At 37.8% G+C, this 26,410-nt stretch overlaps 1 protein-coding gene across 1 annotated transcript in view; it reads left to right on the forward strand.

Moving 5' to 3' along the window:
* The window catches only part of pcdh15a (protocadherin-related 15a), a 250,136-nt gene that overhangs the window by 109,107 nt on the left and 114,619 nt on the right, over window positions 1-26,410 (forward strand). Inside the window, exons 7-13 of the mRNA XM_052150614.1 lie at window positions 1,337-1,456; window positions 3,114-3,224; window positions 4,480-4,650; window positions 15,329-15,437; window positions 17,725-17,837; window positions 19,870-20,076; window positions 21,295-21,429. Of these exons, the coding sequence (XP_052006574.1) occupies window positions 1,337-1,456; window positions 3,114-3,224; window positions 4,480-4,650; window positions 15,329-15,437; window positions 17,725-17,837; window positions 19,870-20,076; window positions 21,295-21,429 (966 nt within the window). The remainder of the gene's footprint in view (window positions 1-1,336; window positions 1,457-3,113; window positions 3,225-4,479; window positions 4,651-15,328; window positions 15,438-17,724; window positions 17,838-19,869; window positions 20,077-21,294; window positions 21,430-26,410) is intronic.

Here is a 26,410-nt window from a genome sequence, read left to right on the forward strand (position 1 = left end):
TCAATAAATCTCATCCAAAATGTATCTTACAAAATGCATTAATTCAGGAAAGAAAATTGCCCTCTTAAAATTACTTCATGGAGCCTTTTAACTTTGTGGAACGGAGAGCGAGAAGGGCTGACACATACTGTATAAAGCCATTGTATAGTCCATTGGCATACTCCATCTGTTATTCAGATCTTAAATCGTCTTGCCTTGGCCTCGGCTCAAATTTCTACTCAACATTATACACACACACACACACACACACATACACTTGACCCTACTTTCCACAAGTACAGCCATGATGCCTATTTTTAGCTGTAATGGCTTTCATTTATTTGGAATATGTTTGAATATCTTCTATGCACGTACGTGTTAAGGGTGAGTAAACGGTTGGCTTCTTTATGGCTGTCAGTCTATCTCTCATCTACTTGAGGTCAAATATACAGTCATCCCTTTCTACTTTCCCTTTTGTATTTGCAAGAAGACATGATTATGTGACCCTGTGAGTGACTGTGCCCTGTTTTAGATTCAAAAAGTCAGTGACTGAGTTCTTGGGGTTTCTGGGTGGTTGAGCTTGTTTTTTGGACAGATTCCAAAAAAAAACCAAAAAAACCTTTTAAACCAGTTTAGCAAATACATACATTACATACTGTATATACTTAATATCAGTGGCTCTAGAATTTAATAATTAAGTCAAATTATAGATTTTATTTTTTTACAACGCCTTACTACATCTTGAAAATCAACTTATTAATGGAACTTGTGAGTGATGTTACTGGTTCCTGTTTTTTCAGGTGTAGCACCAGCAGCACAGCTGACTGGTGGTATTCAAAGAACATGGCAGCCAATAGCAAATTACATGTATTTTATTTTTTATACTATAGTTATTTTTTGTGACCTTGTATTAAATAAGAAAGAAGAAAAAATCATCAATATAGCACAGTAGGTGTATTGTATTGTTGATTCGTTTTTTTTTTTTTTCTTTTTTAAGAAAACTCTTAAAACTGGAAATTCCATCGCAATTGTAGAATAACCCAGGAGGTTATGTGTGTGTGTGCGTTTGTGTATTTGTTTTTAAGCATATGTGTGAGTCTCTTTCTTTGAGTCTTTCTCTCTCCCTCACTTTGTCTTCTCTTTTTTTTTTGTCTACTGTCCCTGTCTGTTCCAGGAGGAACCAAAAGACACACACACACACACACACACACACACACACACACACACACACACACACACACACACACACACACACACACTGTGTGAAAGAGTGACGCCTGTTAGAGATGCTGTGTTGTTGTTCCATGGTAATGTAGTGAGTGTGCGATTTTTGTTTCATGTGTTGTTTTCTTTCCAGCTCACTCCAGTCGGTACCACCATCTTCACTGGTTTCTCAGGAAACAATGGAGCCACTGACATCGATGATGGACCCAACGGACAGATTGAATATGCCATTCAGTACAACCCAAGTGATCCGGTACTTCTCCAGTTACATCCATGTTCTTTGTGATTAACTGTCAATTTAAATGCAGTGATTTTGTGCAGAGATTAATATTGAACCCTCTTACTGTAATATTTGATTTATAGTGACAAGAAAAAGTATGTGAACACTTTGAAATTAGCTGGTTTTCTGTATTAATTTGTTATAAATGTAATCTCACCTTCATCAAATGTACAACAAGTATAGACAAACACAATGTGCTTCAGCCTACAACCCACAAACAATTGTAATCTTTCATGTCTTTTATCACATCCCATTAAACAGTCACAGTGCAGTGGAAAAAGTAAGTGAACCCTTGGATTTAATAACTAATCAATCATCCTTTGGCAGCAATAACATCATCCAAGCATTTCCGGTAGCTGCAGATTAGACCTGCACAAAGTTCGCACAAATTTACAGAACTGTTCAGCTCAGCCATAATTCTTGGGATGTCTGGTATGAACAGCTCGCTTGAGGTCATTCCACAGCATCTCTATTGGGTTGAGGTCTGTGCTCTGACTGGGCCACTCCAAAAGGTGTATTTTCTTTTTTTTAAGCCATTTTGTAGTGGATTTAATTAGATGTTTAGGTTCATTGTCCTGCTGCATCACCTGCTGCATTCATTTTTCCAAGTGTATCATTTTCAAGCGTTCCAGGTCCTGAAGCAGCAAAACATCCCCAAATCACGATGCTCCTTCCACCGTACTCACCATTGGGATGATGTTTTCATGTTGGTACACCATGCACTTTTTATATCACACATAGTGCTGTGTGATCTTGACAAATTATTCAGTCATAGTGTCAATCCACAAAACATTTTCCCAGTAGTGTTGTGGATCGTCGAGTTGGTCTTTGGAAAACTTCAGGCTTGCAGCAATGTTTTTTTGTTGGAAAGTAGTGGCTTCTTCTATAGTGTTCTGCCATAGACACAATGCCTGTTTATTATTTTCCATTTAAAGACTCATGAACAGAGATGTCATCCAGCTCCATTGATTCCTTCAAGTCCTTAGCTGTCACTTTATGGTTCTTTTTTTTTTTTTTTCCTCATTGAGCATTCTGCAGTGTGGCCTTTGAGTCATCTTGACTGAATGGACACTTTTAGGGAGAGTAGCCACAGTATTAAATTGGCTGTGTCAACTGTGGACAGATGAATATCTAAGCTCTTCAAGATAAATTTGTAACCCTTTACAGCTTTATGCAAAGCAACAATTGTTGACTGAAGGTCATCTGAAATCTCTTTTTTGCAAGGCGTAGTCTTGTCCATCCGCAGATGCTTCTTATGCAAACTCAAAATGTTTAAGTGCTTTTTATAAGTCAAAGTATCTCTAACCCACACCTCCAATCTCATTTCATTAATTGGATGCCAGGTTTGCCAACTCCTGACTCTAATTAGCTTTTGTTGACATCATTAGCCTAGGGATTCACATACTTTTTCCAACTTACACTGTGAATGTTTGAATGATGTATTCAATATGTACATGAACAATACAATAATTTGTGAGTTATTAGTTAAAACAAATTGTGTATGTTCATTATTGTAACTTAGATGAAGATCAAACCAGATTTGAAGAAAAAACATAAATAAAAGCAGGCAAATTGTGCAATCTGTCTCTCTTTCTCTCTCTCTCTCTCTCTCTCTCTCTCTCTCACGCAGATTTCAAACAGGACTGTACGGGTTGCTGGGACTCTGTCTGGTAATATTGTTTTGGCAGAGCGACTGAACTATGAGGAAAGAACTCGCTATCTAATTGTAGTCCAGGCCAATGTAAGATTATTAACACATTAAATATATCCTTTATTGATGTACCCTTAATTAACTATTAATTAAAAAGTTAAACTGTTTCCAAAAGTCACCCCTTAGACTGAAAAATGTAATATTGTTTACATTAATAGACTTATAATGGCAGTCTATATGGCAAAACATTGCACTGGCACTGGTTTAAATATGCACTTTTCGAAAACTTATCTTCAAAACTTTAACTTTATGGAGTATGTGTTGGAAAAGACACTTGTGTGACAAAATTGTTTACTTACCTTGTCTGTGCAAAGTTAATTGTTGTTAACACAATTTTTGTTAGTTTTGTTTGTTTACAAACTGAAGTGTAATTTTGTCATAGATGCTGTCAATAGAGCTGAACTTAGTTGCATCCAAAGCAATCCTTTAAAGACAAACCATTTCCAGTTAAAGGCTGTTTTTTTGTAGTGGCTAAATTTTAGTGCTGGTACTCAGCACTCTTTATTTTCTCAAGTCAGATCACCCTTGCAGATCACTCTTATCCTTTACTGTTCATGACAGTTCTATACAGTACATACAAAAAATTATCTTGTCTTTTGGGTTAAATGGTGTTGGTTCTTTTAGGCTGCTAGTTTGCACAATGCACCTTTTTTTAATTCCAGACATTCCTCTAGCTGTCTCTGAATAACCAGCATCCTGATTTACTTCCAAATGCATCCCTCCACCCTCACATGAGTTGCATACACAAGTAGCTCTGAACTCATCTTGAACAGTGTCTCTGTGAGGTATGCAGGAGCCAAAGGCCATTGAGCATATTTTCATAAAGCCAAATTTCTCAAAAAAATGCTTTACTCAGGGCTGCAACAGCTCTCCTTCAAAATGAAATGACTCAGGATGCGGAAAACGATGGAATGGCTTTAAAATGTATCCCGCTCTCTCTCTCTTTCTTAAATCTGATTGGAGCTGTGATGCAGGACTTCCTGATTGGATCCTTCCATCTTTTTTGTGTGATTTTGTTTGATATTTTTGTTTGGTAGCTTAATGCAACCTCCTCTCTTTTTTTAAGTTTATAATGTGGAGAGTTTTGAGTTTGAAAAGTAAAAGTACTGTTTCCATAGTACATTAAGTATTGTTCTTTTAAGAAAGTAAGTATCGTTCAATTAGCTCATTATCATTCTTTCACTCTCGTTGTCTTTCACTCTCTGAATGCAGATCTGTGAACCTTTGTAAATGCTGTATCTAAAGGTCTGTAACTATGGTAACATGCCTGCTTTTTTTTTTCCAGGACCGGGCTCTGTTTTCAGGAAGTCGTCGCACAGCAACCACCACTCTAACCCTGGATGTTTTGGATGGAGACGATCTGGGTCCCATGTTCCTCCCGTGTGTTCTGGTCAACAACACGCAGAACTGTAACCCCATCACATACCGTGTGGCGATTCCTGAGCTCACAGACCCAGTAAGAACTCATTAAGAAATTGAGAAACCAGCCTAATCCGCTTTGCTAATCTTAAACTGATCTATCAATTGGACCTAGCTAGTCTCCCAGGCTGGCCAAGCTGGTGAAATGTCATTGGTCCAAAATCCCGCTCCACATAGCTGTACACTCACCAGCCACTTTATTAGGTACACCTGTACATCTACTTATTCATGAGATTATATATTATTGGCCAATCATCTGCCAGCAGTGTAATGTATAAAAGCATACAGATACGGGTCAGAAGCTTCAATTAATGTTCAAATCAACCATGATTTGATCCCAGTGATATAGACCGTGGGATGATTGTTGGTGCCAGACGGGCTGGTTTGAGTATTTCTGTAACTGTTGATCTTGGTATTTTCACACACGATAGTCTCTAGAGTGTAAATAAAATGGTGCAAAAAACAAAAAACATCCAGAGAGAGGCAGTTCTGTGGGCGAAAACGGCTTGTTAATGACAGAGGTCAGAGGAGAATGGCCAGACTGGTCCAAGCTGTCTGGAAGGTGACAGTAACCCAAATAACCACACGTTTCAACAGTTCTATGCAACAAAAAAAAGAATTTCCGAACACACAATACTTCGAACATTGATGTGGATGTGCTATAGTAGCAGAATACCCCTCCGGGTACCACTACTCTCAACTTAGAACAGGAAACTGAGGCTGTATTGGGCACAGGCTCACCAAAACTGGACAGTAGACAATATGGACAATTATTGCCTGGTCTGACAAATCTGGATTTCTTCTGAGGTACACAAATGGTAGGCCCACTCAGACTCAGTTTTCTGTTCTTGGCTGACAGAAGTAGAACCCAACGTGGTCTTCTGCTGTTGTAGACCATCCACCTCAAGGTTCAACATACTGTGCAATCTGAGATGCTATTCTGCTCAATACAATTGCACAGAGTGGTTACCTGAGTTACCAAAGCCTTTCTGTCAGCTCTAACCAGTCTGGCCATTCTCTGTAGATCTCTTATCAACAAGGTGTTTTTGTCCTCAGAACTGCCGCTCACATGTTGTTGTTTTTTTTGCACCTTTCTCTATATACTCTAGAGGCCGTTGCATGTGAACATCCAGGAGATCAGTTGCAGAAATACTCAAACCAGCCCATCTGACACCAACAATCATGCCACAGTCTAAATCCCTGAGATCACATATTTATTACACATTCTGATGGTGTATGTGAGCATTAACTGAAGCTCCTGACCCATATCTGCTTGATTTTATACATTACACTGCTGCCACAAGATTGGCTGATTAGATAATCGCATGAATAAGCAGATGTATAGGTGTACCTAATAAAGTGGCTGGGGATTGTATATATAACATTATATTAAACATCATGTTCGACAGTAGTTTCACGTTCGGTGTGAACAGATATATTGCCTGTCACTGAAAACTTGGTAAAGACACGGTGTAAGGTGCTCAATCTGGGTTTTTCTGGAACATGGTAACAGTCTTATTTTTTCTAGTCGAGGTGGTTTACCAGCCCCAACCAACTTGAAAAGGATGGTCTACAAGGTCCACCCTGTGGTGGACCAGCTGATACACCATCTAGAATCTTGACCAGATAATGACCAACAATGACCTGCTCAGACCAGCTAGAAACCATGTAAAACCAGCTATTTTCCAGCAAGGATGTTGTCAGATCTGGTTTTCTACCCTGAGCTATGACCATGATGCTCAAAATTGTGGTTGTGTTAGCTAGATATATAAATATGAAAATGTCTTAAACTGACTGGAACATTTGACCTGCTCACAGACAGAATGACCTGAGGAAGGGCAGCGGGCAGCTCGTGAGTTCTTGGGAACTGGGTATCTGCAGAGGAGTGTATACTTTGATGGAGAGAAACAAACTACACAACTCATATGGTACCACCATAGATTCATGGCAGACTCGCCAAAAATGGCAAACAGGGTGCAAAGGTTTTTATCTGTCTGCTGGGAAAAACTTCCAAGGAAAAACTAGCTGCTGCGTATGCCAAAGTTTGCGAGATTCAAGACATCAAATCATTAAGATTTCATTTGTTTGAAACATTTGTAACAAGTGAACAACACCTGAATATTTTGTATAAAATATATACTTTGTATAAATTTGTTCTCAGTGTTATGTCCTACTAATACAAAACAAAGCACAGTTGGTCAATTTACAGTGCTGTCAAATGGCCAGAACAGTATTTAATGTGGTACAGATTTGACTTTAATAGTCAAATGTCTGAATACACAAGACTAAATGGAAATTGAGAATAGTGGTACTAGGTGAAGGATAATGTACAGTTAGCCAGTCATTATCACAAAATAAATGACAGGGTGATAAGGATCTCGACTCAAAGGGGAGTCCCGTTTATTACATGGCTTACATATTATATGGATTACATTCCTAACAAATACATAAATTAAATGACATTAAATATTTAAATATAATGTCATTACTTGAGTTTGTGTAGACCTGCTTATGAAAAATGGAAAGCTCTTTTTTTATTTTTGTCATTGTGTTGTTGGTGTATTAGACCCTTACTGAGTTAAATGTCATTTCATATTTTCCATCACTTACGCTGCTCATACTGACCTATGCTTGGCAAGAGATGAGACACAGAATGCAGGGACAGGAAGGGTGAGAAACGAGGGATTTCGATGAAAAAAGAGGTGCATGATGAAAGTTGGCTGGTGCAGATTTAAAAATGAGATCAGGGACAGGGAGTAGAGACCAAGCAGGAAAGGACCTTCTCTGAGACCACAGGGTTCATCACCCATCAAAGACAGGATGTGGAGCTTAAATCAGCCCCCAGGTGAGGTGATCTGGGGGTGGGGAGACCTCTAAGGTGGATCTCTGTGGAGTTGAAGCGCATGATAAATGAGTCCAACACAGAGATGGCTGATATTTGCTCAGGGGCGACTTAGGCAGCGTAGTAATTTATGCTAAACTATGTTTCTGCCGCATATGCTGCACTCCTAAAGGCTGCCATTTCTGCACCTAATAAATGTGCAGCACATTTGCTCTCTCTGTTGCATACTGCACATGTTGGCAAATGTAGTAGATCATTTGGATATTCCATAAATGAAAAAAATTAACAATCTTAACATATGCACAGTATACTACAGTAATGGTAGTATGCTATTTTGAACATTTTCACATAATATTGTTAAAAAATAGTAGGCAAGATTCAGTGTATACTGTGCACTGCATTCCATTACGGACACAGTAACCCATCTTTGGCAGGAATAGTGAGGTATTATTAGAGTTCATTAATAATGGTACATATTTCTCCATTAGAGCTGGTATATGGGCACAGATTAATTGGTTTAATGCCTGCTGAAGTGTGGGGTTGCACTTCTCAGGTGGGCAAGAATGGGCAAGAATTCTTATTTACTGCCTTTTCATATTAAGATCTAGCGTCTGTATTTACACTTATATTTTAATGAAGTGGCCATCCCAAAATAGATGTTTCCTATAATCATACCAGTTGAACTGCGTATCTTATTTGTAGAGCACAAACTGTAGCACCAGATTAATGCTTTGGATGATCTGCAGCATTTGTGAAGTATCTTTATTTTTTTGCTTTTAGACCAGAGGAAATGTTTATTGGTCAGTTGTTGCTCTTTCATAGCTATAGAGAAATAATGGCATCGTAGGTTATGCTCTGATAGCATAGGTCAGATAATTTGGTTTTGGAAGAATTTGATGAGTTGTTTAATTTTCTATTAAATTGTCCGACTTTTAGTGGCAGACTTTGCTATCATGGCCAGTCTGAGCTCAGTCTGAGCCATATTTGAGGTCTTTTCTGAAACTATGTTGGAGACTTGTGATATTACTGGGGTCTTTATCTCAGAAGGAACATCTAAGAAGCATGAGACTCGGGACTCTCCATTTAATCTTAATGCAGTCCTGGAAAAACAACTTGGATATTAAAGTGAAAATATTTATGATATTCTTTTTCATACAGTATATGGCAGCTTTTAGTTAGGATTCTCATCATGTTGTTGACTCCAGAGTTTAAGTTCGATGTATATTATGATGCTTGTGCTATGGTACATGTGATGGTTCTGTCTTAAAGGAATAGTTCACCCAAAAATGAAAATTTGCTGATAATTTACTCACCCTCAGGCCATCCAAGATGTATCAGTTTCATTCTTCTTCAAAACAGAATTTAATATTTTTAGGATTAGATTTCAGGCCTCCTCCTTTAAAGAATGCAAGTGAATGTCCTCCATGGTGGCAGATCTGCCATGCAAGGCACTAGCCTGCCTTTAGGAGCAACTTGAGGTTCAGTGTCTTGCCCAAGGAGACTTTGGCATGTGGAGACGTGTGGGCCGGGAATCGAACCACCAACCCAGTGATTTGCAGCCTACCCGCTCTACCACCTGAGCCACAGCTCAAAAAAACAAAAAGGGATGAAAGGGATAACATGAGCTTGTTGGTAAAGTAACGCATCACATGGAGGAGCCAGGAAGTGCATCATTGTTTACAAGAGAAACTTGCACAGACCAAAGGGCAAGTTGTGCATTTTCTTTGGGGTTTCTGAATGTTGAAGCTTCCAGGATACACATGCCAAACGACCATTTTGAACAATACAAATCTACAGCAAAGACAACTAAACACAGTGCTACTCCTCTTGTAAAAAATGACACGCTTCCTATCTCCTCCTCCACGTGACGTGTAACCTTACCAACGAGCTTACGTCATCCCTCTCGTGAGCGCGTGGCACAGAGATGTACGGAAGTGAACATTTGTAGTTAAAAAGTATTTAAGTATTGTTTTGTTTCTAAAAAGAATAAATGGTTTGGGTTCAGAAGAACTTTATTTGTCAACTGAAGTAATGTGGATTATATTGATGCACCCTAAATATGCATTTTGAACCATCAAAAAATGGAGGACATTCACTTGCATTGTTTAAATCATGACAGTTTTTTTTTTAGAACTTGTTTAGGCAATTAAAAACATGATCTCAAACATCACCATTGGTGGGAAAAAGGCAGAAATAAAAAAAAAAAACGAAATATCAGCAAAATGCAGTTCAGTTCACATCATATCATTTGTGAAGAGAACAAAAATATTTCAAATAACTTACGCTTGCTCTGGACTCACTCTCTCAAAGATCAAAATCACAGCAAACCCTAACCAGGACTAGACACTTCAAATAAATAGCAAACTGACTGACTAACTAGGCAAGACACACACTGAAATTAAAGGAGGTGGCTAGCACCATATACACTCACCTAAAGAATTATTAGGAACACCATACTAATATTGTGTTTGACCCCCTTTTGCCTTCAGAACTGCCTTAATTCTACGTGGCATTGATTCAACAAGGTTCTGAAAGCATTCTTTAGAAATGTTGGCCCATATTGATAGGATAGCATCTTGCAGTTGATGGAGATTTGTGGGATGCACATCCAGGGCACGAAGCTCCCGTTCCACCACATCCCAAAGATGCTCTATTGGGTTGAGATCTGGTGACTGTGGGGGCCATTTTAGTACAGTGAACTCATTGTCATGTTCAAGAAACCAATTTGAAATGATTCGAGCTTTGTGACATGGTGCATTATCCTGCTGGAAGTAGCCATCAGAGGATGGGTACATGGTGGCCATAAAGGGATGGACATGATCAGAAACAATGCTCAGGTAGGCTGTGGCATTTAAACGATGCCCAATTGGCACTAAGGGGCCTAAAGTGTGCCAAGAAAAGATCCCCCACACCATTACACCACCACCACCAGCCTGCACAGTGGTAACAAGGCATGATGGATCCATGTTCTCATTCTGTTTATGCCAAATTCTGACTCTACCATCTGAATGTTTCAACAGAAATCGAGATTCATCAGTCCAGGCAACATTTTTCCAGTCTTCAACTGTCCAATTTTGGTGAGCTCTTGCAAATTGTAGCCTCTTTTTCCTATTTGTAGTGTTGATGAGTGGTACCCGGTGGGGTCTTCTGCTGTTGTAGCCCATCCGCCTCAAGGTTGTGCATGTTGTGGCTTCACAAATGCTTTGCTGCATACCTCGGTTGTAACGAGTGGTTATTTCAGGCAAAGTTGCTCTTCTATTAGCTTGAATCAGTCGGCCCATTCTCCTCTGACCTCTAGCATCAACAAGGCATTTTCGCCCACAGGACTGCCGCATACTGGATGTTTTTCCCTTTTCACACCATTCTTTGTAAACCCTAGAAATGGTTGTGCGTGAAAATCCCAGTAACTGAGCAGATTGTGAAATACTCAGACCGGCCCGTCTGGCACCAACAACCATGCCACGCTCAAAATTGCTTAAATCACCTTTCTTTCCCATTCTGTCATTCAGTTTGGAGTTCAGGAGATTGTCTTGACCAGGACCACACCCCTAAATGCATTGAAGCAACTGCCATGTGATTGGTTGATTAGATAATTGCATTAATGAGAAATTGAACAGGTGTTCCTAATAATCCTTTAGGTGAGCGTATATACAGAAGGGGGAATTAACAAACACAATATTACACAAACACTAAAAACACATGTCCTGGAAACAACATTATATATACTACTTGTCAAAAGTTTTGAAACACTTACTCACTCTTTATTTTAATTGTTTTCTTTTTTCCAAATTTTTGAATAATAGCAAAGTCATCAAAACCATGGAATAACATGGAACTTTGGGAATTATGTTCTGACTAATCAAAATCCAAAATATATAAAAGCTGTGTTATATTGTAGCACCTTCAGAGTAGTCACTCTTTGCCTAGAGTTTGCAGTTTTTAAACAGTATTGAAGATCCCATCTATGTTTGCACTTATTGGCTGCTTTTGTTTATTATTAGGTCCAAGTCATCAATTTCAAAATACTTTTTTCTTTATAACATTTTGGTTTTGTAATGAAATAAATTAATATAGTGGCACAAATATATTTTTGTCTACAAAACTAATTTCAAACATTAAAGCATACACCTTCAGATCAAAAGATTTATAAAATCATGAGAAACATTTCAGTCAAGTGTATTAAAAGTTTTGAAAGGTAGTGTTCATTAACCAAAATCAGAGCCATGGATATAATTTCGGTTAACTGAAACAACATTCTGCTATATTAAATCACATTTACGCAAGATTCCAACTTCCTCAATGTTCCCTCCAGAAATTCACAGTTGGTCTATTGCATCTATTCTTACAATTTCCTATAAAACAGTTCCATTTCCTGTTTGAAACTCTTTGCTGCTGGACCAGTCCATCTGAACAAAATGAAACAACCACAGGAGGTGCCAAACATTTTAAATGTTGATATAACTGATTTAGAGCATTTCCTATAGTTATTTAATCAATATAAATTAAAATGTGTTTATCGGGTTTTAGTAACATTTTAGTCTAAAATGTTAGTTTTAGTCTTTAGTCTTTCCTTTAAATAAGATTACAAAACTTGTGCACTGACTCAGTATAATGGCAAATAAAGATGGTAAACCAAACCAATGGTGCAGTGTTTTGTATTTATTGGCAAGTCCAGATATAAAAGTATAGACCCCCCCCACATACCCCTCACAAACACACACCTAAGGTCTAAGAATCTCCTCAAAGGGCCCTTGCCATTTATTAAATAGCTTGCCATTTAGTCACTAGGCAGTATCACCAACACCTTAGCTCCAGGTTTGCTGTTGACTTTGAGATGCAATCAAATTATTTTGGGCATGTTGTGTCATACTCTCCAGCTTTTCCCTCATTTGGCGTATATAGGCGACAACACTCTGGGGACCGATGACCTCTTGGCCTCGTTTCCAGGTTTTCCTCAAAAGCGACAGAGGTCTTCATACCTCATGGCCGTACAACAAAAGGGGACAACCCCAAAGATGCCTGAATTGCTTCTCTGTATACAAACAAAACTTAAGAGAGCCACTGGTCCCAATTAGCCCCAGTATCACTGACAAACTTGTGCAGCATTTGCTTAAGGGTCTGGTTAAATCTTTTACCCAGACCACCCATCTGTGGATGGTAGGGTGTGGTCCTTATGCCCTTTAGCCCTAACAGATGATACACTTGTTTCAATAGTTTGGACATGAAGACAGATCCGGGGGCACACCACTGTAGAAAACAGCTGGACAAGACAAAGAGCTACAATCCTCATCCTTACTGTTTTAAGAGGAAAGACCTCCAGATACCTAGTGGAGTAACCAGTGAAAACCAACATGTACCGGTTCCCTGTCTTGCTACGTTCAAGAGGTCCTACCACATCCATTCCCAGCTGTTCAAAAGTTATACCAACAACAGGTAGGGTTTCTAAATGAGCTTTAGGGGGACCTCTAATGGCTGAACACTGACATTCGGGACAACTCCTACAAATATCACCCACATCTCTTCTCATGTTTGGCCAAAAGTAATGACAGCCTATATGTGTGGTGGTCTTTTGTCCCCCTAAGTGACCTGCCTAGGGGACTGAATGGCCTAAATGAAGCACGTCTCTAGCCTTCTACGGTACAACCATATTTGCCTCTGAACCCTTCTGCCTATACATCACTCCATCCTGCTTATTAAACTCATGGCCCTCTCCACAACTGTCTGTACAATATTCATCTTCAGTTCTGTTTGCAACATAGTGGAATTTGTTCTGTCTCTTAGTTTTGCAGGCTTTATCTGGTTGATTATCTAAATCTGAATCAAGGAAAGGCAATGCACTGAGATCCTTTCTCTTCCTAGTCATAGACTGTTTCAGCCACATAGCATTCATGACTACCAGGAAACAAATCAAACAACACTGGTAAGTCTTGGACTAAAAGCATTGAGTAAGAAAGGTCATCGACCAGACCAGCATTCAGAAAAGAATCCTGCCTCTGCACTTCCACATGGAGGATTTGGATATAGGATAGCATTCCTCATCTCCATGAATGCAATGGATGGGCACTTTAATAACAGTATTTCTGAGCGTTTCTGGATGTAACTTTGAATGAACCAATGACTGTATACTACCTGTATCAACTAAGGCTCTTAATTCCTGACCATTATCCTTAATACAGTTGCATAATGTAAAGAAACATCCTTTCTCTGCTCAGTGTGAACAAGTCATGGCACACAACACAAATTAGCATTAATGGAGGGATGGTTGGGATACTTTGGCTTAGTATGACCTTCCTGTCCACACCGATAGCACACAACACCCTTCCTACTATTAAACTTCTTGTTAGGACCACCCCGATCACCTACAGACTTTCACTCACTTGTGGACTTGGTCCAGGTTGAAGACATCTTGGCTTGACTCTTTGATTATTTGGACCCCCTCCACTGGCTGAAAGTCCATACTGGGTTCTTTCATCGAGCTGACATAAAAACATCCGCCAAAGCCGCAGCAGCAGATTTTGGGTCATGTGCTTTTTCCAGAACAATCACTTCCTCAATTTCTTCCTTGGTTTTGTTATGGGGCTGAACCAATTTGTGATACAGTTCTGCCAGCTGTCCAAGCCCAGGGTAGTTGTATTACTTGGGAACTGATAATGCCACTGGTTGTCTTCTACTAGGACTCTGTTGGAGTCATCATGGCTACTGCTGCTAAGAAGTAGACTAAACTGATGATGCATGGACTTCCATCAGGCTTCCTGGCGAGCTGCCTCTTGCTCCATACGGCTGTCTCATGCCTGCTGCATCTCAATGTGCATTTGGAACATGTCCCTGAGCTCCTGGAGAAGCATCCTGAGGAAGGTTTCCCAATTCCATCTCGGTACCCTCCTCTGGCGTCCTTAACTTGCCAAGTCTGAACTTTAAAATAGGCAAAAAAAAAAAACTGACTGCAGTAACACCGTAATAAGGGTCAAAAAGTGAGTGAAAGAAGGAAATACCACTCACTTCTGCCCCCTAGTGGCATCACACCACTGCCATCAGTTGTGATTGATCTGCCTTTTATTTGAAAGTCTTTTATTAACACTTGCTTAGGCAAGTAAAAATGTGATCTCAAACATCACCATTGGTTAGAAAAAGGCAAAAATTGTAAAAACCAAAATATCAGCAAAATGCTGTTCAGTTCACATCATATAATCATATATATATAATTATTTCAAATATTTCAAACAACATATAGTTGCTCTGGCCTATAACTCTATCTAATTTTGGTTCATGTAAACAACATTTGGCTATATTAAATCACATTTACTCAAGATCCCAACTTCCCCACTGTTCTCTCCAGAAATTCACAGTTGGTCTATTCCATCTATCCTTACAATTTCCTATACGGCATGTACCAAACATTTTAAATCAAGATATAACAGATTTAGAGCCTTTCCTATAGTTATTTGATTCAATATGAATTAAAGTGTGTTTAAGTAACATTTTAGTCTAAAGGAATTATAACAGATTGTAATATGGTTTTCCTTTAAGCCAGATTACTAAACCTGTGCACTGACTCAGTATAATGGCAAATAAAGATGGTAAACCAAACCAATGGTGTAGTGTCCTTTAATTTACTGACAAGTCCAGATATAGAAGTAAAGACCCTATGTGCGGCCTAAATCATGGCCGTAACAGTACACTAATAAATCATGGATTTTGCTGTGGATATTGTTCTATAATTCTAAAATTTTAGAGAGGTTTGTCCTTTCAGACTAACCTGCCTTTTTTATCAACCTCAAAGGCATTTAAACATTCCTATCTCTAACACGCTCTGTCTGAGATTTTTCTAGTGTGCAGGTACCATTAGTTATTTATTAATGTCTCTCTGTTCTAGAGCAAACTGAACCCTCTGAATGTGACTCCTCCTATTCGAGCTGTAGACCAGGACAGAAACATCCAGCCACCCTCGGATAGACCCGGAATCCTATTCTTCATACTTGTTGGTAGGTACTTTGGTGTATATTTTACTGTACCTGTTCACAAGCTTGAAACAAAGACCAGTAGATATGCTCATTGTGTTTCCATTCCTTTGAAATAAAAATTAAGCTCTGTAATAAATATTATTGTAAATATTTTGTAATAAGTGCTTAAAGGAATAGTTCACCCAAAAATGAAAATTTGCTGATAATTTACTCCATCCGAGATGTATAAGTGCATCAAAATAATCCACATGACTCCAGTTGACAAATAAATTTCTTCTGAACCCAAAGATTGATTCTTTTTAGAAACAAAACAAAACTTATATACTTTTTAACTACCAATGTTTGCTTCTGTATATCTCCGTGACGTGTGCTCATGAGAGGGATGACGTAAGGTCACGCGTCACGTGGAGGAGTAAGCAGGAAGCGAGTAATTGTTTACAAGAGGAGGAGCTCTGTACAAAAGTTTAGTATCCTGTAAATAAGTGTATCCTGGATGCTTCAACCTTCAGGAACCCCAAAGAAAATGCATGCTGGGAAAAATATTAACATTTCATCGATTTCCTGTACATGATCATGAGCGATTGACAATTGATCGAACATGGATATTAGCACACACCTATATTCTCTCAAATATTGGAGGGTGTGCAGTGAACATTTTACCCCTGAGGGTATGAGGGTCTTTATTTCAGACCATCGAAAGAAACAAAGGGTCAATATCTGAATTCATCGGCTGTACCCGTACTGTTTTTCCAATGAACTCGGGTATGTGTGAAAACTTAGCCATTGTTACGCCTCCCTCAGCGCTCCTGTCATCACCCGATTTCTAATTCACCACACCTGCACTCTCTTCGCTCACTCATCAATGCCTGCATAAATAAGTTTGTTAAGTTTCTCTTACGTGTGATATCCCCTGTACCATTGATCTCACTGTTAATCCTATGAATCTCAGTAAACACTCTCACACATGGTTTTTACTACAACAAGTGGCTATATATTTCTGCTAAAGAAAAAGCACAAGTAGATAACAAAACGGCATTGCTCTGAAATAAAGGATGGTTATTTACAGCAGTAATATTTTTTTATTATTATTTGGAAATTATTTTTATTTTATATTGTTTTGAAATTAGTTTGGACTGTTTTGGTTTGTGAACGGCACTTGGTCAGTGGTTTGTGCAAGTTTCTCTTGTAAATAATGACACGCTTCCTATCTCCTCCTCCATGTTACGCGTGACCTTACCAACAAGCTTACGTCGTCCCTCTCATGAGCGCGTGGCACAGAGATGTATGGAAGTGAACATTTTTAGTTAAAAAGTATTTAAGTATTGTTTTGTTTCTAAAAAGAATAAATGGTTTGGGTTCAGAAGAACTTTATTTGTCGACTGGTGTCATGTAGATTGTTTTGATGCACCCTATATATGCATTTTGGACCATTAAAAATGGAGGACATTCACTTGCATTGTTTAAATGAGGAGGCCTGAAATGAAATCCTAAAAATCCTAAATTCTGTTTTTCTGAAGAAAGTAAATTGTCGGCAAATTTTTATTTTTGGATGAACTATTCCTTTAAAGGGTTGAAATACAATTGTGTCACTTCATTTTTTACATGAGATAAATTTTTTAGGCCAATTTAGATTTGCATAGCCATTTTCCATCCTCTCTCTGATCCTTAGAATTAGGCCATTCTTTTGCTGTTGTACCTGCAAAACTTCTATATTAACAACAATGTCCTATGATTGACTAACCTCATTGCATGTGAAAGAGTTACACTTACACATGGAGTGCAGGTGTGCTGTTGCTGCTGCCCAAGTTCACTTGTTTGCCATCTTGACAGTGCTATTTTCATTACAGCTATTTTCTCATAATGTAAGTACAGCTCCTAACTACTTGCTGTTGGACACTATAGTATAAAAAAGCACTAAAAATCCCAGGGTACTTCTTCTATAGATTAGGGATGTAACCCTGGTGTCCTGGCCATTCAGAATTCAGAAAAAAAAAAAAAAAAAACTTTGAGTACCGAAAAGTATCAGTACTCACTTGTTCTGAAAGAAAAAATGATATTGGGATATCCCTGCATATTTTTTCTGGTTGGTCCATGTATGTACATATCTCGATTAAGAGAAAAAAGCTGATTGGCTCTTTTATCTGAAAGGCGGGATTACAACTGCCATATTGAACGTGTTATGTTATTGAATTTCTATGTCGGTCTCCTCCTGCTGATACCCTCTTCTAAGACAGTAGGTAAAAAATAAGAATAACATGAATTAGATAATAGCCTATATGTTGTGTTTCTCTATGTAACAATGTTTTAGGGCAACCAGCTGCTTACCTAGAATTCTTCTCACTTAACAAGAGCACAGCTGAGCTTCGGCTGCTTAAACCTGTGAACAGAGAGCTATACCAGCGCTTTACTCTCGTCATTAAGGTCAGTATATCATCATCTTCATCTTCTGGTTTTACAGTTCCAGGAGTGTAGGAACATTCTAAATGATCTAACTTAATATTACAAAGATTTACATTTCTATTATATAATCGCTGCAATGTATATGCAGCCTACAATGGTAGATTACCACATATCAATACACTGGTGAAGCCAAAGAGTTCTAAGTTGAAGTGACCAGTTGGCAGATGCTTCTGCAGGGTCCTTTTTATAGCCACTGCTATTTCTCAGTAAGACCACCAAAGCTATTTACATATAATGTATAATTTCCACAAAGGTAAATATAATGATTGCCACGCACTTTAAGAGTCACAGTTCAGAGTCTCTTTAGAGCAGAATTACCATCAGTCCCACATATCAGAATGATTAATCTAATGTCCTGTTCAGTAGGAGTGTCATCATTTTGACTATACTATAGGCTGAATGGTTTACAATCTTTATCACACAGCATGCTCTACTGCATGGTTTTAACTGTAGAATATTTCTGAAAATATTATGTGCATATCATAGCATCATTATTTACACATACATTCACAGCTCATTCATAGGGGAAGTGCATTATACAACTATCATCACCAAGCAGAATCGCAAAAATAATTGCCCTTTCAGATTTCCTGAACACTCCCCCGTATGCCATTGGTCATACAAACTGCATGCTGGAAAAACTGTAATTATGCTACCTACTATTTCTTCAAATAGTATGTGAAACTCTATGTGTTATGATAAATGTAATAAACAGTAGTGTGCTGCATTGTTTTCATAAAACTTCATTACATTGCATGTATAATTCAGCGATTGGCATACTGTTATCTCGGAAATGAAACAGTTATTTCATTTCACTGCTTATGGAGAATGTTTTTGAATTAGTAATTTGTAAAGTTCATTTTAAGTTACAATGCCTGAAGGTAAATGTATATGTATGTCATAGACAGCAAGCTAGCTGATTATGTTGTAAAACTTGAGTCAGTGTAGATAAAAGCCTTAGTAATAATAAACTTGCAATTATGTCTTATATTTTTCTTAACTTGAGGGGTTTGGTGCAGCTGGGCAAAAAGCCTTTGTATATTTAATTACATTAAATATATACTCTAATTGAAAACAGCTTGGATCAAGATGGAGGGAGCGAAAGATAAATTGTAATATGTTGCTCTGTCACAGATTTGGGTGCAACAACAATGTAACAGCAGGGTAATTTAAATGTGTCCACTGTGAAATGATGCACAACTTTTTTTCCCGTTACAATCTCTTCATTTCATAATAACAAAGAACGTTATGCTTTTCTCATTTTGCTTCAAGCTTGCTGATATTCTTGACCAAATAACAAAACAAATCATTGCTACTTTGTGTGTGTGTGTGTGTTTGTTTGTGTTTGTTTCAGAGAGAGAAGTGGCTATTCAATTGCAGAGCTACACTCTTTCATTGCTTCTTAATGAATGTCAGTAATGGACAGGGTCATAATTGAAATTAGAATATATCCACACACTTTTATTCAATAAACAAGAGCCACTTTGAGCCATTTCGGTCTGTGAAATTTGGATGGTGTTTTAACTATTGGACTGTAATTATAATGACTGATGAAGATGAATTAAAAATCCTTATAATTAAGGATAAATAATTATAATTTGCGTTTACAGAAAAAAAATATTACTTTTTTCTCGACAGGCTGCACACATTCCAGCTACAGCTCTGCACATGCTAAACTGAAATAATATAACTTCAAACATTACCTTGGTAATACCATGTTTTTTTGGACATGTGCTATGTTGATACCATGTTTTGAAATATGTGTCATGGTAATACCATGTTTTTGGTGTGCATCATGGCAATACCATGTTTTTGGACATGACATGGTGGAAAGAGGACCATTTAAATACCACGGTATGAGAATATGGCAATCATTCGGATCCATAGTATTGCCACCGTCACACTATAAATGTACCTAGCTTGTTTGCACATTATAACATATGAATGTTTTGCACAATGAAAATGACAAGTTTGCTTGTTTGTTTATGAACAGGCTGAGCAGGATAATGGTCACCCTCTCCCTGCCTTCGCGGACCTGCAAATTGAAATTTTGGATGAAAATAACCAGGTGCCATATTTCCAGCAGCCATCGTACCAGGGCTTCATCAGTGAGTCTGCCTCTGTTGGCACTACCATCTCAGGGAATGCCAACCTTACAGCCCCTCTGGGCATCATAGCTTTGGACAATGACATAGAAGAGGTGAGGTCTGCTTATGAAATGAGCCAGACAATTTTCATAATTAGTTATGATTAGTTTCACTTGTCCTGAGGATACAGAGACACATTCAGTCTGATGGTTTCAGTCATTTCTTGTTAAAGACCCCATGAAATAGCTTGACAAGCACAGTTTGTCTCCCCCGTCCGTTGATGCATTTGCTATTAAAACAGGCAGTTTAGGCCAAAAATATCAAATGGCCATTATTGAAAGTAGCACTGTACAAGCCCTCTATAAAAACATTTGTATACACCCCTGCGTGATGGGTCATCAAGATTTTTTTGTCCTGAAAGATTTTGGTCTGCTGTAAGTGAAAGACTGTACATTTTACGTTTATTTGTTTATTTTGATTTCATGGGGTCTTTAAATACCATACAAAATTGCTATTAAAATCATTTGAATAATTATTATCATGATAAAAATATTATTATCACTGTGTGTGTGTGTGTGTGTGTGTGTGTGTGTGTGTGTGTGTGTGTGAATAATAATAATAATAATAATAATAATACATTTTATTTGTAAAAAGCACTTTACATTTGTGTGTGTGTGTGTCTGTGTGTGCGCGCGTGTTTTTGTGTGTTTATGTGCTTGTGTTTGTGTGTGTGTGTGTGGATGTCTGTGTGTGTGTGTGTGTGTTTATGTGCTTGTGTTTGTGTGTGTGTTTATGTAAGATCTCTCAGGTCTTGAAAGAAAATTACCACAATCTAATCGATTAATCAATCAATCAGTCAAAGATGACATGGTTGCTATTGTTTTATTATTATTATTATTTATGCTTTTCTCTCACTCTCTTCATCGTTCTCTGTGATTAGTGACTGTGATGAATTCATCAAAGAAAGCTCGATCAATAGACCAACTAATGCAGATGTTTAGCAAACAAAGTGCCTGTATTGACATATATAATCAATTATAATTACCAAATGCTTAAAGGAGTTCTGCTGATTTAGAAATCTAGATTTATATGTTAGAATTTGTTTGAATGCTTAAACTTCTCTGTACTTTCAAACAAACAATTAAAACTGGTTTATTTCCAAAGGGGCTTTTGGATGTCAGATTTAATGAGGTAGTTGTGTGACTCATTTTTGTGTTTCTTCAGCATAAGGATTTCATGTTTGCAAGACAATTGTTTGGATGGTGTGTTATAAAAGGCTCATTGTTGTGCAGTAATACTAGTGACCTAACATATTTGTTTCTCTTCTGAAGACCAAAGATCCTCAGTTGCAGATCACCCTGAATGACTACACCTCCATCTTCACCATCACGTCTACTGGTATCACACGGTACCTCACCCTGCTAAAACCAGTGGACAGAGAAAGACAGACGAACTACACCTTCACAGTACGCAAACAAACATACATGCAAATGCATATGTTTCAGCTTATCTAAATTGGGACTTCCAATTGACTATTGATCCTCTTAGAATGAGCAAATTCTAATACTGTTAGACTAACATAAACCTTTAATTAGAGCATGAGTCTCATGAGAACAAGTCCAGGTCACATTTCACCCCAAAATTAATACAATAAAATTATTTCCATGAAATTTAGTGATTCTTCCTCAAACTCTTGTTTTTGGAATGCATCTGGAAATAGATTAATTGTTTAATTACTGTTGGTGGGAAATAAGCTTTATTCTAATAAAAGTTATGTAAAAATGCAATAGTAGTCCTAAAAATAAGATTTTTATTATAATTAATAAATTACCTTTTTACCTTTTCACATGTTGGGTTTTACCCTAGATGCAATTAAAGACAGTATTTAGTCTTTATTTTGCATTTTTATAATTATTTTTATTTATTATTATTTATTATTTAGAATGTATTATTATTATTATTATTTTTTTTTTTTTTCAGATTTAACATATTGGGGTATTTTTTCTTTAGATGTTTTGACTCAAAATACTGACAGCATAGTTAAGTGTTCCTATATGAATACAGCTCCCAAATGTATCAGGAAGCATATAATGTGAGTTCCACTGACTGCACTCCTGTGATAGTCTTTGTCACATATCCAACAGTCACTCTCTTATGTTGCCTCAAATTGCCAACTCTTAATGAAAATTAATGGTTTCTGGTTGCTCTGTTGCTGCAAACCTCTGTCAGAGAGAACACCCCTTTACTGTTCTGTCCTATTAGTTTCTGTCATGACTGGTGGCACTATGTGAACAGTGTCTAATATAGTAACAACAGGGAATCTTTTTAGAGATTAATATTTCTGTCTTAAACATCAAGTCTCCACATGACCCCTGTTCACATTGATGAACAAAACAAAGTGATTTGAATGATGCTGTTGGTTCTTGTAAATGAAGTGTCTCTTTAGGGATCTGTCCATTGATTGGATCTATCGATCTGAGTCTCTGTGTTCTTTGTGGAATCTCTGATCTTCCAGGAATAGATATAAAGACAGCTGGATCACAGGAGGAACATTAGAGCACACAGTTTTGATTATTGTCTCATCCGAGAATGATTGTGTCAGTTTTGAGGACTGCTCATTGCAGTAGCATGACCAGACTTTTTGTCTGGGGTGGCGAATGTACTTTCCTGTTTTTTTCTGCATATAGATTCTAAAAATGTCTTCAATTAAGAGTATTAAGCCATGAACCAACCAATCAGCTCTGAGATGAACCACAACATCAAAACCTTTGATTCTAAACAATAAAGTATTTGGAAATTGAAAAAGACAAAGGGACAAGACTGTACTTAATTTCTTTCTGGAGGGAATAAACTTCACATCCCATGAATGACTAGATAGTGTTGACAGTAAGTCATTAATTTTAAATATAAAATATATTATATTTACAGTACATAAAAAGTTTGAGACTGTGATGAAACGTAATTTGCACTACTTTTTGGGAGTTTTTTTTAGCACCATTATCATTTCTGTGGTAACAGCAGGTTCTCTGATTGGTGGATCTCCCTTCAGGATTATGGGTAGTGCAGTTCTTCACCAGCAATTTTTTAATTAAACACAATTCCTTAAAAATGTTATATAAAATCAAACTTGTGGCTTCTACATAAGCACATATTATTGCTTAACAACATCTAAGCTCATGACAGGTCAATCCTGAAAGGTTTAAAACTGAAGAAAAAAAACTAAGAATTTTGGGTTGTCACTCCACTGAAGCCTGTGTTAATAGGATAGTTCATCCCAAAATTAAAGTTATGTCATTATTTACTCAAGTTCATGCTGTTCTAGACCTGTATGACTTTCTTCTGTAAAACTCAAAAGGAGATTCTTTCCAGAATTATAGCCTCAGTCACTATTCATTTTCAATGTATGAAAAAAAGTTGTAATGACAGTGAATGATTACTGAAGCTATCATTCTTCCTAACATCTTATTTTGTCTTCCATAGAAGAAAGTCATATGAGTTTGGACTGAACTATACCTTTTAAAGGTTTCTTTTTCTTTTGTGTGTGTGTGTGTGTGTGTGTGTGTGTCCTTTTTGGCTCAGAGTGGTCTCATCATTCAAACATGTTCTGTATCAGGGGTACACCTGAACAGATGAATCTCTGACAGGACAAGGTTTGAATTCCCGTACCGATTTTCCTATCTACCTTTACTGAGAAACGGCTCTGATCCTTCCTCTCTTGTTCAGCACAACCCATTGTAAATAAAGGCTATCTTCGAAATAGCATGCTAACTGTTCTATTTCTGCAGCATGTAGTATTGTTGGGCGCTTCATCAGGAGTGGGTTTGGTTATTAACAATAAGTAATATTAATAATCTGCTAGCGACCAAGATAGACTTGGAACGTGTCTGGGAAAGTTTGGAAGACATAGAGAATCATAACCAGCAAAACAACATCCAAATTATTGGAATTCCTGAAGACGAAGAAGGTTGAGATATGGTGTATCTGGATGGGCTCTTCCTGAGTCTGCTCAACATAACAGGTCATAAGCTGAAAATCTAGTGAGCTCACAGAGTTCCGGCTTGGAGATCCGCTGAGGGAGATAGGCCCGATCAATTCTGGCCAAATTTCTGATCTCATCCGATAATGATCTTGTGTTACGTGAGGAGTAATGGAAGGCTTTCTTGGAAGAACCACAACATTTTCTTGTTTCCAGACTTTGTGAATTTGTGAGAAATGTGATCGATTCAAGGAATGCAAGAAACTCTTCCACTTTTACAACTCTTGCACTGATGTTCGCGGCCAAATTGAGAATAGATACTAGAGAATAGCCGTTTGGCGCTGTCGTGCACGGGATTAATGCACACGTTGTACTTTTTTCTGTGATTTTTTGTTCGGGGAGAAGTTTGGGGTTTGATTGTTGCACTAATGTTGGAATGTGGTCATTAATAATTTTTTTTGACACACAATAAATTCTTTCTAATATGTCAAAATGTCAAATGTTAATGTGAGTGGATTATCTCTCCACATAGAATGTGAATGGGTTGGGGCACCCCATAATAATAAATAGGGTTATTTCTTAAATGTAAGAAATACGATATTGTGTTCCTTCAAGACACACATCTTTCCCCGCATGAAACTTTGGGAAGATATGGGTTGGACATGTTTTCTTTAGTACTGGCTCAAGTAAGAGCAGGGGAGTCATTATATTGATAAGCATCTGCAATTCAAAATATCTCAAACAGATTAAAGATAAATACGGAAGAGTCATTATAGTTTTAGCAGAAATTAAGGGGAAAAGGTGGATTTGGGCTAATATTTACACACCCAATGCTGATGATGAGGGCTTTTTTATATATTTTGAAGGGATGTTGCAAGCTGCTGGCACCCCTCATGATATAATATTGGGATGAGACTTTAATCTTTTGATGACTCAGTCCCCTAGAGCAACAGTATGTGTACAAATATTGGTCTTACAGATATTTGGAGACTTTTGAACCCATCTGGTAGGATCTATAAATTTTTTTCATCAGTCCATAAGATTTATTCTAGAATAGATTTTTATATATAAGTCTCTCATTCCATCTAGAAACATTTTATTTTCAGAACACGCCCTGGTGAGTTTAGAGGTGTTGCCACATATGGAGAAAAATAAATAATATAGTTGACACTTTAATGTATCCCTTTTGCAAAGTCCCTTTGCAAAGGCTGAAATCAATGTCTTTATGGAGACCAACTGGTCCTCAGTATCCTCTGTGGGAATGGCTTGGGAGACACTCAAGGTAGTTCTCAGGGTCGGATCATACAGTACGCCTCAATCATCAAAAAATCCAAAGCATGAGAACTTGTGGAGTTGGAAGGGAATATTAAAAGTGCCAAGGCAGAGCTGAAGCGGTGAATGTCCTCTGATGGCCTCAGAGAATTTACCCGATTGAAATACAAATATAATACTATTTTGTCGCGGAAGGTGAAGTTTTGGCTATTCAGGGCAAGACAGTCATATTATGAGTCAGGGGGACAAAGCAGGGAAGCTTTTGGCTATATTTATACAGTAGAGAGATATTTTCTACAATTCCCTCAGTGAAATCTGCTGGTGGTGAAATATGTACTGTATTAATAATGCTTTGTTGATGCGCCGCACCGCAACAGATGCTTCCAATGTAGACAGCATAATTGATTATAATGGGTTCTATAGCTTTTAACACAACACGACACTCACGTCTGTTGTAGACAGCGTGTACGTGTTTTGTGCTGAAATTTATAAAATGACAATATGAAGTTTTTGCCCACTGAGAGGTCAGATGATGGTGTCTTTCATGCTGTCATGGTCTGTTACGTTGACTTAATTCTATCTCTTCTATATCTCTGTATTGCCTTTCAATATACAGTATAACTCTTAGCATCTGATTGAGTTTGTACAGCTCTGCTGATCTGAAATTCTCAATAGGTTTTCAAAGCCATACTATAACTGTTGGATGGCTGTCACTGAGAACATCATGAAGCAGATCTTAAATATTCCCCTGAGTTGACTTCATCAGCATACATAAGGGCTCTGCTCTAAACCCTAGTGAGATGCCTAAAAAAGCATTTGTAGGCCTCATGGTCTAATAATAATAACACAACTGAGCAATCATTCTTCCAATGTTTCATGCTGAAAGTCTAGTTTGAATCAGGCATCAGACTAGATTCGCTCTGGAGATCTGCTAGCCTGGAGCTGTTCTCTAGCACTCAACACACAGCTGTGGTTACAAAAGCTCTGCCTCTCTCCTGCTCAGCTGGAGGATCTGCTGGGCTTTGATCCACATTTCTTGCCTAGAATCTCTTGGGACAAACTTATGGAAATGCAAGCTGTTAGATCAGCACTTTGAGTGCCTTTGAAAGGAACACAGTTGGAGACTCTGGACAAATGTTTGCAGTCGCTGAACAATGGCTTTTTTAGCTGATACATTTGTAAGCTGTCCTATAATGCTG

The sequence above is a fragment of the Xyrauchen texanus genome, chromosome 20 (genome assembly GCF_025860055.1).
Source record: "Xyrauchen texanus isolate HMW12.3.18 chromosome 20, RBS_HiC_50CHRs, whole genome shotgun sequence".
Taxonomy (NCBI): Eukaryota; Metazoa; Chordata; class Actinopteri; order Cypriniformes; family Catostomidae; genus Xyrauchen; species Xyrauchen texanus.